The sequence below is a fragment of the Spinacia oleracea genome, chromosome 1, assembly GCF_020520425.1.
Source record: "Spinacia oleracea cultivar Varoflay chromosome 1, BTI_SOV_V1, whole genome shotgun sequence".
In the NCBI taxonomy this organism is placed as follows: domain Eukaryota; kingdom Viridiplantae; phylum Streptophyta; class Magnoliopsida; order Caryophyllales; family Amaranthaceae; genus Spinacia; species Spinacia oleracea.
The window spans coordinates 130,593,881-130,612,597 of NC_079487.1; the positions used below are offsets into that span (position 1 = coordinate 130,593,881).

The window sequence follows — 18,717 nt, forward strand, 5'->3', positions numbered from 1 at the left end:
TTCAACGGAAAAAAATTTCAAGGGGAATAGTTTTCTTTTTGTTTGTTTCCTTACAAGAAAAATTATAAAGAAAAAGAACTATGAAAGTAGAAATGATAAGAGAGAAAAAGAAATGTAAGCGATTAGAGTGGATAATGTGGTATTCCTTCTTTTCAAATAAAAGTTGGTTTTCCCACTAGAGAAAGTTATTTCCACCCTTAACAAAAACAAATAAAGAAAATGAAAAAATTTCTTTAAAATGTATTTTTCGTTAAAACAAACATAGCTTAACTCAATGGGTGACCCTTTGTGCGCTATCATATGAACGACCATTTGAAAACTAGACATTCCTAAAAAGCTAAGCATGCAATTGTTACATCTAGTATGGGGTATGACCGTATGACTTATGACTTACTCCGTATGAGTTATGACTGTAGAGCTATATAAATTTATATATAGAGGGGAAAAAGGAGGTAAAAAAAAGCCTTATATAATCAAATTTGGGCTTTAATGTTCGACCAGGAGTACGGGACTAAATTAAATCACAACTGAAGCTCAAAGGACTATTTCCCATGCTTTATCATAAATAAAATGTGTAATAAATCAGAAAATTGATTATTAGTTCGGAAAATTTAAAAAAAAACACTGTTACAAGTAAAAAGATCATTTTCACCACTGTAATGAAACATCAAAACTATAAACCCCAAGAAAAAATAAATAACGTAATTGAATGAATCGTAAAAGTTATACAAAGTATACGATAGAGTTTAAGAGTTACAAGATGTTTATGGTTCTAATTATGATAGAGTTCTAATAACGAATACTCTAGTTTCATAAACATGCTAAAACCCTATATATTAAAATTTTATCGTATTGTAATTCTATCATATCATATCATAACCTAAAAAATAAATTAAGATAAAAATTAAAGAAAAGTAACAATCTATTATTATTATTATTATTATTATTATCATATCTCGCAAAATCTCGGAAGTTTTTGCATTACAACATTCAACCTTTTCTAAAACATCAAAACAAATTAAATGTTGTTACGAATTCAATCACTCGTTACAATACTCAATTGAACTAAACCTATCAAACGTGAAACAGATTATATCATAACTTGTAGCATTGAACTAAAACAGATCGATTAACAGAACAAACATACTTCATTCGATCTGGATGGAGCGCTGAATAATCAGCGAAAGGCCTTGAAATAGAAAGTATGAACCCTAGGTTCATAATAAAGTCCAATCTGATCATCCTTATTCAACCCACGGGTCCTAAACAAATCCGAATTCAACCCAAGAACAAAATACTCATCTTGTACCCCTACGCCTTTCTCAAAGAATGTCTCATTATCGTACGGACCGTACACAACAGGAGTAGTTTCATCAGTCAAATCACAAACAGTTACGTACACTTTATTCCCAGCAACAACCTTATTAGCACTCTCTAAACTTGAGTAACGAAACACGTGCTCAAATACATCCTCATGTGTCAACTGAATCTTACCCGTTGTTATTTCGTGGGTTTCCAACTGTTTTCTGATCTTCCATGGGTCGGTATTGTGATCGAAACTATTCGGTAGTATTTCCGGGTTCGGGTTATCGTCTCGGATTTCGACAAGGGTACGGGCATACGGGTATGCACCAGGTGGTAAAGGTGCGGCCTCCATCTCTTCTTTCTTCGTCGGGAAGAAAGTGTAATAGTATGTTTTCTTCATGTTTGCCATTCTTCTTCTTCTTTCTTCTGGTTTTTATGAGATTGATTTTTTATGGAGGTTTGATTTCTGAATATAAAGGAGATTATTTATAGAGAATTAATAATAAGGAATTTAATCAAAAGTGATATAGTTTCCTTATATGGAATATATGTTGGTATATATAGTTTTGGAGAATATGTATAGTTTCCTTATTTTGTGAAGATACGGAATCGACGAGATTTTGTTACGTTTCTTGGCTGGGAATTGATTATTAAATAAACATTTAATTAAATTAGTTTTGTTATTGGACCTACGGCACCTACCTAAATTCATTTGTTATTCTTGTAACTTTTTAATGTAACGTAATTAAACTAACAAATTAAATGCTGATCGTTTTAGATTAATCGGTAATTCCAATTGAGTATGGGCTTATTGTATTAATCATATACACTCGAGTGCTTCTATATTTCTATCGAAACCTTGTATTGGGCCTGATTTTTTTTATAAAAAAAAAAACTTGTATAGTTGTATACTTGTATGAGTGTACGAGGATAACATAATACGAGTATACGAGTATACTAGTAATATTCAAGCCCGGTCCTAGGGGGTAGGCGAGGGGTGCGACCGCCTAGGGCCCAAGGCGGAAAGGGGCCCAAAATAATTATCTATCCAGTAATTTAGTACTAGTATTGAACAACGCATTATATACGCATGTTATTTCCTTGGCTCATTGGTAGAAAATTGGTTTTAAAGTTTTGACATCTACTAGGGGTCTAGGGTTCGACTATGGATTTATAAGTTTTAAAATAGATAAGCATTTTAATGAAGACAAAATTAATATTTTTATATGCTCAAAATGAACCTTTATTTTTTAAAAATATCTCTTTACGCATATTAATTATTTTGTAATTAAATGAGTATTTATTTTATTGAAATATTTCAAGAAATCGACTCGATCCGGATTTTGAAATTCTAGGATCCCGCAAAGGAGATATAGTAAGTTTTTATTGATTTGAATTCAACAATATAATGGATTCAACAAAATAAAATATTATTGAAAGGGGCCCAAATTCCATATTTCGCCTAGGGCCCTCAAAATGTCAGGACCGGGCCTGGTAATATTACGTCCAAAAAAATTATGTCTTATTTTACGTGTGCGAGTAGTAGTACATTCAAAAAATACTTTCCTTTAAGACTCGTGTATTCACACAGGCAAACTCAAAGGGACGAAGCCGAGAGGGAATCAATCGGGGTAATGTTTAACAACAACGCCTCTTAATTTGTTAACAACTTCATCTTCATTTACTACTTTGGTACTCCTTTACAGATTTTTTTTCTCTCTTCGTCATCTGAATCTTATAAAAATAAGGATTTTTTATCATAAATGACCTCTTAAAGATAAAAAATTGTGATAAATGACGTTTTAAAAAAAAACTGTGAGATAAGACCTAAAATGATTTTTTTTTGTGAATTGGGACATGCACTCATTTTTCGGTGGTTGACTCGATATTTCCATCGTTGACCCACGCGTGTGGTACATTTTTTCTCAACTTATTAGTTCCCATTATACATTTATACTTCGTCAAACCATAATAAAAAATAAAAAAATAAAAGTTATGGACTTATGGGCCATGCATTAAGATGGATGGGTGTTTATGTTACTCACATCAATGGGCTTTACTAAATTTTGCCTTCTACCTTAAGGGCCTTGTAGTTAGACAGTTGGTATGAGAATTGGGCCTTAAGGCCTTAAGGAATTTTGTTGACATTTATCCATTTGAATTTTGATGATTTTCGAGAATCAAGAAAGATACCCTTTGATCAGGTAGGCACGTTTGTCAGACCACCAGGCCACTACACTGTACAGTGCTACTATCTGTATCTAACCACCACGTGTCCGTTTCACTTTAAGCAGTCATGGAATAAATTTATTTCCCATTTGTCCCCAATATGCATGAACCTATTTGTAATTACAATAGTAAAATTAAAATATATGGAGTATTTGAGTACGGAGTAACTTGTAACTTTTTAGTAGTCCAAACAAGTTACAAGTTTGATTGAGAAAGCAAAAAATTTATATAAAAAAAAAAAAAATCATTCAAAATGTGAAAGTGTATAACAAAAATTAATTTTTTAATTTTTATTTTATTTTGACATGTTACAACGTGTTGTAGCTAACTATTGAAGTTTTCTGTAGCTAGGAAGTATTATAGCTTATAAGTAAGATGTGGCAAGGTAAGCCACAATACCTTATAAGAGCAACTCCAATGGTGAGCTACAATATGTTGTGACTAAGTTTGACACATTAAATTTCTAGCTACAATTAATAAAGCTACAAACATTCACATTGGTGGGCTACCATACGTTGTTGCTCCATATATTTATTTGAAATAATTTATTTACTTGAGCTGCCTTTTTCTTGAGCTACCTGCCCAAAATAGCTACAAGATTTTCAGTTGTTTATATCATTGTTGTACCAATGGTGGGCTACATGCTTTCATGTTCTTCTTTATTTGTGAGCAGGTCTCTTTTTCAACCATTAAAGTTGCTCTAACTTACCATTGGAGATAATATAAGCCAATTGTTCAGTGCCATGTTAATATACCATGAAATACGCCATACTTTAATCATTCCCTTTTACTCATCATCTGAAAGAATGAGTTAGATCTTTCCCTCTTTAAGGGGTTGTCTGGTTTTGTTCCTGTTAACAAAAAATGAAACACACCGTATTTTGTGATTTATTATCGGCTCCCATCACATTGGGCCGTTGTAGCTTCAATTGGGCCTAAAAGGACAAATACTTCAAAGGAGTGAATAGGACTTTAATACTCCGTAACTAAATTAGACTATAACTCAAATTCGACTTGTGCTACATTTAAGAAGATGCCAATAAAATAAGTTGATTAAAATCGAGGAATAGTATATGAGGTTTGGATCAAATCTAGTTAAAAATAAAAGTAGTCGCAAATTTTCATATTGAAATCGAACTCTTGGTTGAGTTCACCAATTTCAATTCCTTGTGTCTTAATTACGCGAGTTCTATGACATGTTAGGTGATTTCCTAATCAAAATTAAAACATTTAAATATTCATGCGCAATCAAAAATTAAAAATACCTCTTAACTCATTTTATATTTAAAATAGAGTAATTTTCATTAATTTATCAATGTATTCGACGACAAGGTACAACACGACACGGCCTGATACGACAAAACGCGTTAAGTTAATTAGGTGAAATTAGATTTAGATACGAAGACACATCTTGACTTGATTCGAGTGCACGTAGGCTTGGGCTGTGCTTGAGCCGTCTTTTAAAAATTTGAGTATGACATGCAAAATAAAGGTTTTACATGGTACTTCCTCCGTCTTTTAATACTCGCAACGTTTGTTAGTTTCACGCATGCCGATGCACAACTTTGATCATTTATATCTTAAATTCTCTTTATGCAAAAATTATAAAAAGTTGATATTTTGAAAATACACATTGAGACGAATCTAAAAAGATCCCACATGACTATGTTTTATCTTATATAAAAAACACTACGAATAGTCAAAGTATATTATATGAATAGTGACAAAAATCCAAACGTTGCGAGTATTAAAAGACGGAGGAAGTATGATATAGACTGGACCCGTTCAAGAATAAAGCATGTAGTCTGTCATAAATTACGGCCCACAACTATCTTTAGTATCCTCATTCCTCGTCTTACACTCCACGGCCATCTTTAGTATCATCGTCCTACATTCTAATAATTGACAATTAGTCATATCACAATCAAAAATTTAGCATCCTACCCCCAATACCCCATAATTGAGCATTTCTTCCAATTTACTCCGTACTACTATTATGGAATCACATAAAAGAAAACAAAATTCCATAAACCGGATAAGGGCAACCGAGTCGCACTCATATCGACGTGGCTAGCTCGTGCTTAGACAAAACCTAAAATAAAGGGGTAAAACCCTAACATTACCCGACACGTGTCAGTCACTCACTCCCCCTCCTCAATCCCTAAACCCCTCTCCTGAAATAACTCTATTTTCTACTCCCACCCTTTCCGGCAGCCATCACAATTCACCTCTTTCTCTCTCTCTTACAACCCTCTCTGCCAAAATTTCTCAAAAAAAAAAAAAAAAAAAAAATTGAATTCGGTTTCTGGGTAATTATTTTCTTGTTTTAGAGAGGTGATTTTTCTGAGTTTTCATCCCAAAATTTGGTAATAGCTGACAGACATTTGTTATCCTCTTTTCATAATTTTTTCCAGAAAATAATGCTAGATCTTTTCCCTGTTCTTCTATTTCGCTCTAAATTCTGGGTTAGAAAACGCAAAAAAAATCTAATTACTCATTGATTAACTCGAATCAGATTCCATTTGTTCATTTGTTTCCATCAATTTAATTAATCTAACAATTCCCCTGTATAAACCCCTGTAATTATAACTAATTTTTCTTTTTTAGGCTTTTCTGGGTAACTTTTTTTTACCTTTTTGGGTTTGATTTGGTTCAAATTTTTGTATATAAATCTCCGAAAACCCAATAGAAAAATCCCCAAAAATATTTAGGAATTCTGGGTAGTCTGTGAATTCATTCCAGAATTGGAAAAATCGGAAGGATGAGTTTAGGCACAGCAGAGGAAGAAACCAAAGAAGAAATCCACATTCCGGCTGATATAAACTGGGAAATGTTAGACAAATCCAAGTTTTTCATCTTAGGTGCAGGGTTATTTTCCGGCGTATCTGCCGCCCTGTACCCCGCCGTAGTCCTTAAAACCCGGCAACAGGTCGGTCGATACTCGCAAGGATCGAGCAGTGTCAAGGTTGCGCTGAGTGTCGTGCGAAGTGAGGGATTCCGAGCGCTCTACAGAGGATTCGGAACCTCATTGACGGGGACCATCCCTGCGAGGGCGCTGTACATGACCGCCCTCGAGGTCACTAAGAGCAGTGTGGGTTCCACCACTATCGGTCTCGGTTTTGCAGAGCCCACAGCGGCGGCCATTGCCAACGCCGCGGCTGGTGTATCGGCGGCTGTGGCGGCGCAACTAGTGTGGACCCCAGTTGATGTTGTTAGCCAGAGGCTGATGGTGCAAAACAATAGGAGCAACTTCAGCAAAATGAGGTATGCTAATGGGGTTGATGGATTCAAGCAAATCATAAAATCAGATGGGTTGAGAGGATTATACAGAGGATTTGGGATTTCTATATTGACATATGCGCCTTCCAATGCGGTTTGGTGGGCATCTTACTCGGTAGCTCAACGCCTCATTTGGGGTGGGATTGGGTGTTATTTTTGTAAGAGAGATGATCCTGGTGGTGCAGAGGTGACAACCACTTACAGGCCGGATTCAAAGGCGGTGATGGTGGTTCAAGGAGTGAGCGCCGCCATAGCTGGTGGTGCTTCCGCTTTGATCACAATGCCATTGGATACAATTAAGACAAGGTTGCAAGTGTTGGACTATGAAGAGAATGGTCGCAGTAGAGGTCCCACGGTGGCACAAACTGTTCGCAATTTGGTTCGGGAAGGCGGGTGGGCGGCGTGTTACCGGGGGCTAGGGCCGCGGTGCGCCTCCATGTCGATGTCGGCCACCACCATGATCACTACTTATGAGTTTCTTAAGAGATTGTCAGCCAAGAGTCAAGAGGGTGTAACATAGTTTAGATCTATAATCTATATACAGGGGAAGAAGAGATCAAAAATGTAATTCAGAGACAGTTTTTTTGTTGGTAACCCTTAAAATCTCCTTGTTTAAGAATTAAGATCCTTTAATTTGTTGATTTTGGTAGGAGATTAGGAGTTTTTGATGAATGTAATCTCTTTTAACTTCACAAGATATGAATATAATGTTCCTTTTTTAACAATTAGTTATGCTAGTATTGCATTATAGTGTATTGCATTTTAGTGTATTGCATATGTGCAAAATTGGTAACTATTGCTTGGTTCATGAAAGATAACATTTCTTCACTCTTTAAAGTGTACAAATTGGAACAAGATTTGTAAAGTTTGGTGATGTACAATGCACTTGTTTAACTATTATGAAAGGTACCAATTGCATGTTGGTTCAGTGGTGATTGAGGTTGAACTTGGTAGGAAGAACCCGCGTGTTCGATCCATTGCAACAACAATTGAGAGGGTACTGGAACCTATCCACCCAAAATTCGTCCCGAATCCGGATTAGCGCTAAAGGTGAACCGGGTGCTAACACCAAAAAAACATATTATGAAAGGTAAAAGTGAAAAAGTGGGATATTATTCCACACTTTATATAAAAGATGTAGACAAGTAGCCTAGTGAGATAGAAATCTATCCAAAGTAAAATTCCTTTCAAGTTATGAATGATAACATCTCAAGGAAAGAATCGCCCTCATATTGCGCTTTCATGTGCCAAAAGTGATGCTCATTGTGGCTTATGCTCGTGAATAGACGAGTGTAACTTAGAACTAAAATGTAGGTGTAGTTTCTAAAAAGGTGGCAAAGAACAATAAAGAATAGAATAGAATAGAATCACTCGATATGGGCTCACATTGAGTAAAACTGTAAAACAAGGGTAAGGAATTCCATCAAAGATTAAGACCAGATTTACGGGAAGGTAGATACGACTAACTATAGATTCTTGTGATGATTTTTACACAATCATATACTATACTCCCTCCGTCCCGGAATACTTGAAACCGTTTGACCGGCACGGAGTTTAATTCATTATAATTGACTTCTTATTTAATTGAAAGGTAGTTAGTAGTGGGGTATTTTTTAAAATAGATAGTGGGATGTGGTGGGGGATCATGAATTTTCTAATGTTTATTTGGGGTAGTAGGGTTGTTGGTGAGCCCTTAGGTAAGGTGAGAAAATAATAAAGTATTATGTAAAGTTTCCATTTTTAGAAGCGTTTCAAGTAATCCGGGACGACCCGATAAGGAAAGCGTTTCAAGTATTCCGGGACGGAGGGAGTATCTGTTTCACAGTACTTGTATCATTTTTTTTCCACGTATTTCAATACATTTCATTGATATTAGTATCTCTAATTGCGTTAGTAAAATTACAAAAAGTTGATTTTTTGGAATCCTTGCATTGTTACGAATTTAACAAAATCTTATGACTGTTTTTTCTTACATAATGGTGAAAGAAAGATTGTCAAAGTTGGTTGATAAAGAGTGTTCAAATGAGAAACGATACAACTATTGTAAGTAAGTAATTATTTTGGACTAAGACCGCTTTTGAGTAAGGCAAGGACGAATAACTTGCAACACCTTTTACTCAAATTAATGTAATGCAACCGGTTAATACATGTTTTCGTAAGGTCAGTTAAAGTACTATGAAATAAACTAATAACTATAACTTGGTCACGAGATTTGCGACCATTTTAGGGGAAGGAAGACACGAGTAATTAACCAAATCTTCACACAGTTTAATTGCAATAGAACCAGATGCAATGTAATAACTATTACTTGGTCACGAGATCAAGGTTGTTTCAATGGAGATTAGACACAAGTGATTGTTCTTGAATTACGATAATTTCACAAGCTTATCAAATGGCGTAACTTTTATTTTTAAATCCCGATAGTTTAAAGGGGACGACATACATGAGTAACTTGTGTAATACCTTTTTCTATATTTGATTGTAACAAACCAAATACTTTCTATAATTTAATGTAATACATCAAATTCAGAATTCTACTACGCCGCGATTTTTACAGCCATTTCAATTCACATATACTTGTATATGTTTTTACATTTTGCACTTAGTTACCCATATACTTCGTATAATGCATCCAAATAACATAATCAAATACTTGTACATAATTGAAAATTGGATCACGAATTTCACCAACCTTTCAAAGCAGAGCAAAAATCATGCACAAGATTAAAGATCCTTCAATGTTTTCGTATTATGCTATGCGTTATACCTTATTCACTATGGCACAAGAGTTAAGGACACCAAGAACGAATCACAAAACAAAAGCTTTTTTTTAAGGTTTAATTTGCATAAATATAAAAGAGTTACATGCACACTATTATAACTACAAAAGACAGAAATATAAAACCCATTAGGATCATTAGTGACCCTACACAACTTACATAACAAGTTACGTAGTAGATATTAAACTACTAAAGGCCGGAAGATTAGCATTCTCTTCTTGGTCAACCTTTAATTGTCGATATGACTTTGTTTACAATACCGTGAAAAGATTAGCGTGCCAAAAAATATTGTTGCTAGTGATTTCCTTATTGAAGATTGAGTAACCAACAATAATTAACCAATCCGTGGACTATGACCGTGGTGCACATAGAGCATGGTGCACCAAAATAACATACGTGCATAACCAAAAGAACATGCACTATAATATTTCATTTTTTTGTTATAAAAATAATATATTATTTTATTATTTATTAAAAACCTAAATTTAAAAAAAATACTCATATTCTTTTCTCGTAACCAGATGTTCTTTCAATTATATACTAGTGTTCTTAAGGTGCTTCATACTCTTTGTGCACCATGATCCACCTTCTAAATTGCGATAATTGACTACAAACAAATACTCGGCACTATTCCGTTCATTATCTATTGCGACATTTGAGTTTTGTTTACGATAAATCTTCGAACAAACACATACGACTATAATGAGTATGAATATATATTTGCATCTTTAAGAATATAGTATCCCCTGATTGGGAAACTAGTATCTATCAAATTCATACTATAATCCGAATTTAGAAGCTTCTTGTTCAATTTTAATAAATTAATTCTTAATAGCAAAAAAAAGATGAGTAGTTGGGTTCATAAGTCATGATCTGATAGTGCTGCTTTATCTCAAATTAGATAATCAACAATTATTTTTTAATTAAACTTTGCTTGAATCTAGGACTTGGAGTATCTTTGTTTATTTATTTTAATTTGTTTCCTTTGTTTTGACAAAATCAAAGGGATCTTGATTGATAATGCTTTTAACATTTATAAAATTTATCATCCCCATCATGGAGAAATGTTGGATTGATCTGGTTTGTTGGGAGAAATGTTGGATTCATTTGATTTGTCGAGGATCAAATATGGAAAGACAAGTTCATTGTTTTTATTATAAATAAATTTTGGTAATTACACACCGCATAACGAAAAACAATAAATCGTAAGGATACTAATTGTATGTTGGTTTAATAGCGAATGAGGCTGAACTTGGTAGGGAGAACCGCGTGTTTGATCCCCGCAATAACAATTGGGAGGGGACTGTAAGTCTGTAACCTATCCACCCAAAACCCGCCCCGAATCCAGATTAACCCTAAGGGTGAAACGGGCGGTATAAAAAACAACAACAACAACAACAACAACAACAACAACAACAAAATACAATAAATTGCAAGGATAAACAACTTTGATAATTTAAACTTTAAAGTAATTTTAATTAGTAAAAAAATACTTAGAATTAGTAAAGTCATTTCTTATCAATAAAATTAACTCGGTTCAATAAGTTCTAAGGAATACTAATGAATACACGACCTATATCGGCTACATGCCATCTCTTGTTCTTGATTAATGCAATATTCAACTCCGTCCCTGCTTGCATAAACATCCATTCTAACCTTAGGTAATGTACAAAATGTCAAAAAGTAAAAAAATAGAAGAAAAAAAATAGTGTCAAAAGGTTAGTAAATAATCTAAAACTTTACCTGTTGTCGCGCTTAATTTACTAATCTATTTCAGGTCCACTCACCCAAAAGAAACATATTGAGAGTACAAATTTACCAACCTTTAGTAATAAATAAAGATTGCTAATTAAGTCATAAATCGAGTAATTATCTGACTCAAATCTCAAATTGTCGTGGGCAAAGTGGGATGAATCATGCCCACATTCCACGATTTCTAATCATATTAACATGAACTCAGAATTGACATAACATCAGAAAGATGTTTATTATAGCATTAAAACGATAATTCTCATCATTTAATTTCGAAAAATCCGATTAGGATAATGCAATCTAGATGAAAACTACACACCTGTCTGCAAAATCATACTACAGAACAAGAATAATTACTTTTGCAAAGAACACTAATAATTAGTTTTAAACTGATGATATAGAATTTATAAAACCTCAATTAAACATAATCTACAGACTAAAGCAGTTTTCAGGTCCGCGACTAAAGACCCTAGATCCTACCGGAAAGTTCTAGACATGCACAAGTTGGAGCCGATAAAACTAATGAACAGATTAAGTTGATACCCCGATGTCATTTCATGGCCGAGCTCTTTTGTTGCTGCTGCAAGATGGGCATTTGTAATGCTTGATGTGCTCAGCTCTGGCGGGTGTGATCTTCACGCACTTGCCGTGAAACCAAGTTTCACAAATGTCGCAGCAAATCCAGAACTCATCTGATGCATACGATTCTGCACATGCACCACATAAGGTATCCCCATGCTCATCCTCTTCCTCATCTTCTTCGAAGCCTTCCTCTACATACCTCTGTGGAATAATATCCTTTGCGCACTTGTTACCCTGCAATCAAAGGTTGCTTGAATTTCATCTTCTCATTTTAAAATAAAAGGCAAAGATGGCATACTTACTTACTTTGGAGATTATGGGAAATAAACTACTACAACAATATACAAAGTATATTGCTGAATTAAAAAGATAAAACAGTTTTCCCGTTCAAGAAGAATAAACAAGGTTAGTGTCTAAGCAAAGCCATCCCTCTGCCTGTTTCTTTCTAGTCCTTCCACAATCCCCCTACAGAAGTGTACATCAAAACAAGGAACAGAGCAGGATGAAACCTAACTTACTACTCAATACCAGTGTTCAAAAAAGCGCTCTTTATCTCAATAGTCAATACTCATACAAATCAAACAAAAACTTCTTATGTTTGTAGGAACTACATTAGCAGGCTGCTTTCACAAAGAGAGAGTGAAGGGAGAAAAACATTCTAACGGGTGACAAACATTATAAAAGAGAACAAAGGAAACATAATGAAGGAGATCTCATCCCAAACTTGTGGGTTTTCTTCATAAATATTTCATTCCCATCCACAATATTTGGTAATGGATGCTAACGAAATGACGAAGAAAAGAAGATAATTTGGGGTGAACTAGCATTCTATGAGGGCGAAAAACATTTTAAAGGGAGAAAAACATCAAAATAAAATAAAGAAAATATAAACATTATTTTATGCAGTTGAGCGGCAGACAACCAGTGCCCACCGTTGCCGCTTCAATTCGTGCAATTGACTGCAATCCCGAAAACAAAGCCACCCTACCTACCAGTCAATCACACCAAACAGAACAACCACAGATTCAGTATCTACTCTTGAACCCTTTATACCATTATTTGCATCCTGCAATATTTGCAGTATTGAACAAATACTATCACAAGTTCATTGCACAGCACAAATCAGCTAGGTGGAGCTACAAGGAAGGGAACCATTACCAACAGGTCCAACACCCAGTATGAAAGCTGCTGCTGTCTGAGGCATATGAGAAGCAACAAACATGAACAAAGAAAGATGATAAATACTACAGTGGTCTACACTAATTTGACAGACATACCTTAACCTACCAATCAACACAATCATATAGATAAGAGCAAGCCCACTTAAGCAAACAACAATGTGCAAGACATTAGCAGAGGATAAGGGTTTTTACCAATTTGGAGTTTGAGTTTGAGTTTGACTTTGGCTTGTTGTTGCTGTGATTAGGAACTGGAGATTTCTCCTTCACTTGTTTCTTAGCAGAGCCAGTCACAACCTCAAATATCGTTGGGAGTTCATTTACCATATAGAACAGCCGCTTCCTACATCAAATATGTAAATATTGTCAACTAGTATTCAACAAATAAGATCAACAAGACATATTCGGCAGTGGCATGTACTGCTTCAAGTGCAATAACCAAATATTAGTAATAACTCATCATCCCCCCTCAGTATAGTCGTTAAGAATTCATTGAACCTCCTAATTCTTATCAGAAGAACAATTTAGTGTGAACTCCAAGATGCAAAAATGGTCGAGGTATCTGAATTACAAGAATCACCGCATACTTTGATGAGGAAATACCAGCCCAAAGAGCAGCTATTTCACTAGCTTAAACCTTTGAACAGCATGTGTGCACTTGTCTATCAAGAAAATCCAATCCTGTAACTACTTGAGTCGCAATACATCGACCACTGCATAATTTCTTTCTAAAATCCAAACAGCAGTGACCACATACCACTAAACTGATCTATCTTCAAGAAAATAGTAGGAGTAGCAAAATTTAGAGCATTGGAGTTGTCTCCAATATCAAGCAATAATTTATGAGAATTACAAAAATACCCAGAGCATTGACCACACCATATAAACCCTGAAACTAACAAGTCAATGCCATGCTCAAGCATGAACGCGTATAAGCTAGTATTGCAGCCTTCCAAGCTCATACAAATGAAGTAAAACACATAGAATATGATGCACAGGAAATGCAAATGCTACTATTTCTTGGAAGTCTCAATGCGGAGGAATTGTACCACGGGAGGAGACAGAAAGAAAATGAAAGATACATATGAACTATGAAGTATATGATTATGCAAACTCACGAAAAAAAAACAGGGTGGTAATACCTTTCATTTTTATTAAACCCAAACCTAGCTCCAAAATAGAATGCAACAGAAAGCAACCAGGCATCACTGTGAACAGCAACCAAAGCTAGCCAATCCTTCTCCTGCATCCCATCCCTTGCAAAATTTATGCCCAAAGCAGGCTCTGGGAGCTCAGGAGGTACCTCTTCAGCAGGAAGATTGACTTCCCACTGCTCACTGGGAAACCCATACAAGCAAAGGTTTTCTTTCTCTGTTCAGCAGAAACATTCATTTAGTTAATGTAGTGTAAACCAGCAGATAAATCGTATAACGGTCTTAACAGATCAAATATATATATATATATATATATATATATATATATATATATATATATATATATATATATATATACATATATATATATAAAGGGAAAAGGGGATTATACAATCAAAGTATGCATAATTGCAATTGACAGTGGCCTAAAATACATTGCAGTTCAATGAATAGACTGCATGAATCATGCACCATTATCATACCATATCTTCGAATGAATTGGTAATTGACAAATGAATTGGGAAAAGAAAAAAAGACATGAAACTCAAAAAAGAGTTCCCCAAAATAAAGGACCCAAAAATGATGTGTATTTTCTCCTTCAATAAATGAATCCATTTATAAAAGGCGTTTAAGTATAGCATGTATAAGCAAGACATATCCAATTAGATTTTCAAAGACCGCAATCATTATAAAATCCGAAACGGAAACAAACTTAAAGCACTCCCATTACATAAACACCTCATAAATCCTTTTTTAGTCATATTATGCTAGCTGGTGGCTAAATCTACTGCGTAGAAAGTGTTTTACTTATTCAATATGGCACACAACACAGGGACAAAGTACAAAACAACCAACTTCTAGGACAAAGAAACAGTAAAAGTGGTCAATTACTAACTAGAATCAAGGCACAGTCCTAACCATGGGAACATACTTTTTTTTTTTGGCAGAACGTACATACATTAGTACAAACTACACAAAGTTTTAGTTCAAACGATGAGTCACAAAAGGAATAAGGCAGGCAGCTAAGCAAAAATATTAGTCAACAACATCAAACAATAGACAGCTCCAAATAGGCAAATAGCATATGGAAATCAATAGGAAAACTTTTGTTAACAAGGCGGGAAATAAACTACTCTCTGGACCAGACGAGTGACGGGGTACATATTCATCTTCATCCTAGCCTCAACATCTACAAATATTAACAATTTAACAACATCATCATCCTAGCCTCAACATCTACAGATATAAACAATTTAACAACCATGCTGCAACTGAAACACACCAATAGTTCCCAATTTAATGGCTTTGCATGTATCCAACAAGTCAGGAGCTGCATATACGAAGGCACTCCTCCCTGAATCAAAATTTCAATTCAAACCCCACCCCGCGGAAATATGTCAATAAAAATACCATGTTCCTTTTCTTCTTCTTGTTTCCAAAAACCCCGGATCATATACAAGCACAAATTCATTAAAACTGAGCAATTAAAACAGTCCACACCATGCAAACAAGTTATCATAAATTCAATTACGCATTAATGCACTGACATTCAGCTAGCATTAAAGAAGTTCAATGAAATTCAAAAAAAAAAAATCAAACTCGCAACTTCCAATCAAACTCCAACACAAACCTTGGTAAAGTTTGAAAAATAATTAACGAAATTAAAAACCCAATTCAAATACACACAGAAGCACGCATGTTGAGAGATAAACCCTAACCTGGGTCACACAGTTGATAAAATTCCTGAACGTCTGCAAAAAATAATAATAATAATTAGCAAAAAGACATCAAAATAACAGATAAAAAGCGTAATAAATACCTTAAAAAAAGGGAAAATTCAAAAAAGAATAAACCCTATGTTTTTTCCCGGGAATTCCACCCAGCATTGGAGACCAGAAATCCAAAAACCCAGAAAATAAACAAATTGAAAAACCCAGAAAGAAAATAATATAAACAAAAAAAAGAAGAAGACAAACCAGAAGTGAGAGCCTTAATCAAAGCAGCACGACGACCCTTAAAATCCCTAAAAACTTCTTCAACTGTTCGAGGATTGTACTGCGCACCCATGTCCATTGTCTCAGAGAATTCTTCAGAGAGTAAGCAAAAAACAGAGAATTTCTGGGAGAGAAAAAGAAAGTTGAAGAATGAGGAGAGAGGTTTTGAATGAATAAAAATAAAAATAAAGAAAAATAAATAGGGGGGGAACAATAATGGGGAATAATGGGGGTTGGGAGTTTGAGTTTGTGGGGAGAGATGGTTAACTCTATTTGATAGGAGGGCGACGAGTCCGAGACTGGTCACTTTTCTTTTCCTTTTCTGGAACTAGTACTACGATTTTATAATTTCATTGACCACACCGTACACATCCCTAAATAGTTGGCTCTATTCTACTTCTATTGGACTTGTTTACTGGGCTTATATTATCTGAACTTAAATGCTTATTTAAATTTAATAAAACTTTTTTTTTAACTTATCTGAACTTATTTTATCTGAAAAAATTTATTTTGTCTGAAATAAACTTATTTGTGTGCGAAATTATCTGGAAAAAAATATTTTTGTTGAACTTATATTATAAACTTAACTGAACTTATTTTATCTGAACTAAGTCAGAATAAGTCAAACAAAACAGAGGCTAAATGATGTTGAATCTCTATCTATAAGGACACTCTTGATGTCTTTTCATTTTTGATGTCTCCTTTTAAATAAGTGCCTATCTTATCCTCAATAACTTTTATTTTCGTTTACAATAAAAAAAAATTACAGAGTAATTACATAATTTATTCTTTTTATATCTTTACGTAATTCACAAATTCTTATTTACAATGGGTGTACAATAAATATTGTACACAGGAGTAAAAGTTAACTCAAAATGCTTAAAAGTTATGCTTATATATGTAAAAGTTATCTATTTTTAAGTGATAAATTTTTTCATTTTAGTAAAACTTATTTTTTCAAAATCACTAATAATGTATAAAATTAATCATTTAACCCTTTAAAATCTTTATCTATTATTTTTTTTACTAATATAAAAGTTAACCAAAATTAGGTTAAAGTTACCAAAAAAAGGGTTAAAGTTATCTTGGTGTATAATAAATTTATTGTACACCTGGTGCGCGTAAGACCTTTTGTACATAATTTTGCTCAAACCATATGTAAATAATTTCCTTTTATAATTAATCAATCTTCCTCTTATAAATTATTTACTTTTTTGGAGGGAAATACAAAATAGTTATTTACTTTTTTAAAATCTTTATAAGTAAAGTTATGGGAAAAATCAAGGCGACTGCATTTAATTGATAATTGTGAATAATCACCACTTTAAAAATCCATTAACATTATTGTTGTTGACTCTTACAAAAAAAAAAAAAAAAAAAAAAACTCCGTAATTTCCAAATAGATATTCTAGACTTCTAGTATACACAATTTGTTATTAAATTGGTGTGCTAAATAGATACTCGATAAATAAGATATATAGTACATTTTTTCTTTGGAAAAAATGACTTTTATCATCTAAAAATATTGACTATTGTATTTTACCACAGTTAATGTCAAGTTGGACGTAAAGTTAAGCGAGGCTCATATTATAAGCTTTATGCTATAACCGGTCATTTTACTTATTAAACAACTAACCACTAATTACCAGACACTTTACATAAGCAATTTATTCAACCAGAGACAGTTAAATTAGCTAATGCTAACAACTAGTGGCTAACATCTAACAACTAACATATAATTGTTAAACGTCTTTGAGGTATTGGCTTAATGGTTAAGACTAAGGGTCTGTGTACGATATGTCTCAGATTTGAATCTCCAATTTCATTTATAATTTATATTGCTTTTGTGACTCATTCCCGCAAAAATAAAAATATACAAGTGTCAAACAAAGGCTTTTAAGTCAAATTTAAGCTAATTTCTTTAAATATAAATCTCATCTTAGTTTAACTTTAAACTTCCATTAATAAGATGAAATCCTCAATAAGATGGGCTATTATTTTATAGTTTTCACAAATCACTAGCTTTCTAGGTCCTTATAATAGTAACCTTTAAAGGTTGGCCCAAAGAGGCAAAGATGAATACAATCCATAAATAATAGTTTGGGGGTAATGGAGATTGAGATTCCCGCTTAATTCTTGTAATCTTCGTTACTTTTTCTTCCCAACTACCTCGCCATGCAAACTGTTGCAACCACTCAAAAATCACAAATTGATGTAAATGCCCTTTCAAATCTGCCATTTTGGTCTGATCTACAAACAGTTTTTATGGTTGGAATTTTTAACAAAGTGGACGACTCTTTCTCAAGTACCCACAGTGAGGATTAGAGCATCTCCAATGGTTACATATAGGGATTAGCTTGTAATTTTTATAAATTTTCTAGCTACTAGCCAACCATTGGAGTACATATGAACAATTAGCCAAGTTAAGCAAATTAGCTCTACAAAGCTAATTAGCTTGGGAAAA

General features: G+C 34.0%; 2 protein-coding genes across 2 annotated transcripts; one reads left to right on the forward strand and one right to left on the reverse strand.

The window, feature by feature from the left end:
* Window positions 1–5,715: 5,715 nt before the first annotated feature.
* On the forward strand, window positions 5,716–7,538 carry LOC110803736 (uncharacterized). The gene has a single exon (XM_022009273.2). The coding sequence runs from the start codon at window positions 6,296–6,298 to the stop codon at window positions 7,331–7,333; it is 1,038 nt and encodes a 345-aa protein (XP_021864965.1). The 5' UTR covers window positions 5,716–6,295; the 3' UTR covers window positions 7,334–7,538.
* Window positions 7,539–11,698: 4,160 nt separating this feature from the next.
* Window positions 11,699–16,558, reverse strand: LOC110803746 (PHD finger protein ALFIN-LIKE 4-like). Its single transcript, XM_022009279.2, has 5 exons — window positions 16,236–16,558; window positions 15,978–16,010; window positions 14,248–14,476; window positions 13,301–13,448; window positions 11,699–12,161 (listed from the first exon to the last, which is right to left on the reverse strand). The coding sequence occupies exons 1-5, from the start codon at window positions 16,330–16,332 to the stop codon at window positions 11,901–11,903; spliced, it is 768 nt and encodes a 255-aa protein (XP_021864971.1). The 5' UTR covers window positions 16,333–16,558; the 3' UTR covers window positions 11,699–11,900.
* Between the last annotated feature and the right edge of the window lie 2,159 nt (window positions 16,559–18,717).

Excerpts from the sequence above, each read along its gene's own strand:
- LOC110803736 (XM_022009273.2), top strand. The coding sequence starts at position 6,296 with ATGAGTTTAGGCACAGCAGAGGAAGAAACCAAAGAAGAAATCCACATT.
- LOC110803746 (XM_022009279.2), bottom strand. The coding sequence starts at position 16,332 with ATGGACATGGGTGCGCAGTACAATCCTCGAACAGTTGAAGAAGTTTTT. Across the intron at positions 14,477-15,977 it reads TTATCAACTGTGTGACCCAG|AGAAAGAAAACCTTTGCTTG; the intron begins GTTAGGGTTTAT and ends TCTGCTGAACAG. Across the intron at positions 12,162-13,300 it reads CAAACTCAAACTCCAAATTG|GGTAACAAGTGCGCAAAGGA; the intron begins GTAAAAACCCTT and ends CTTTGATTGCAG.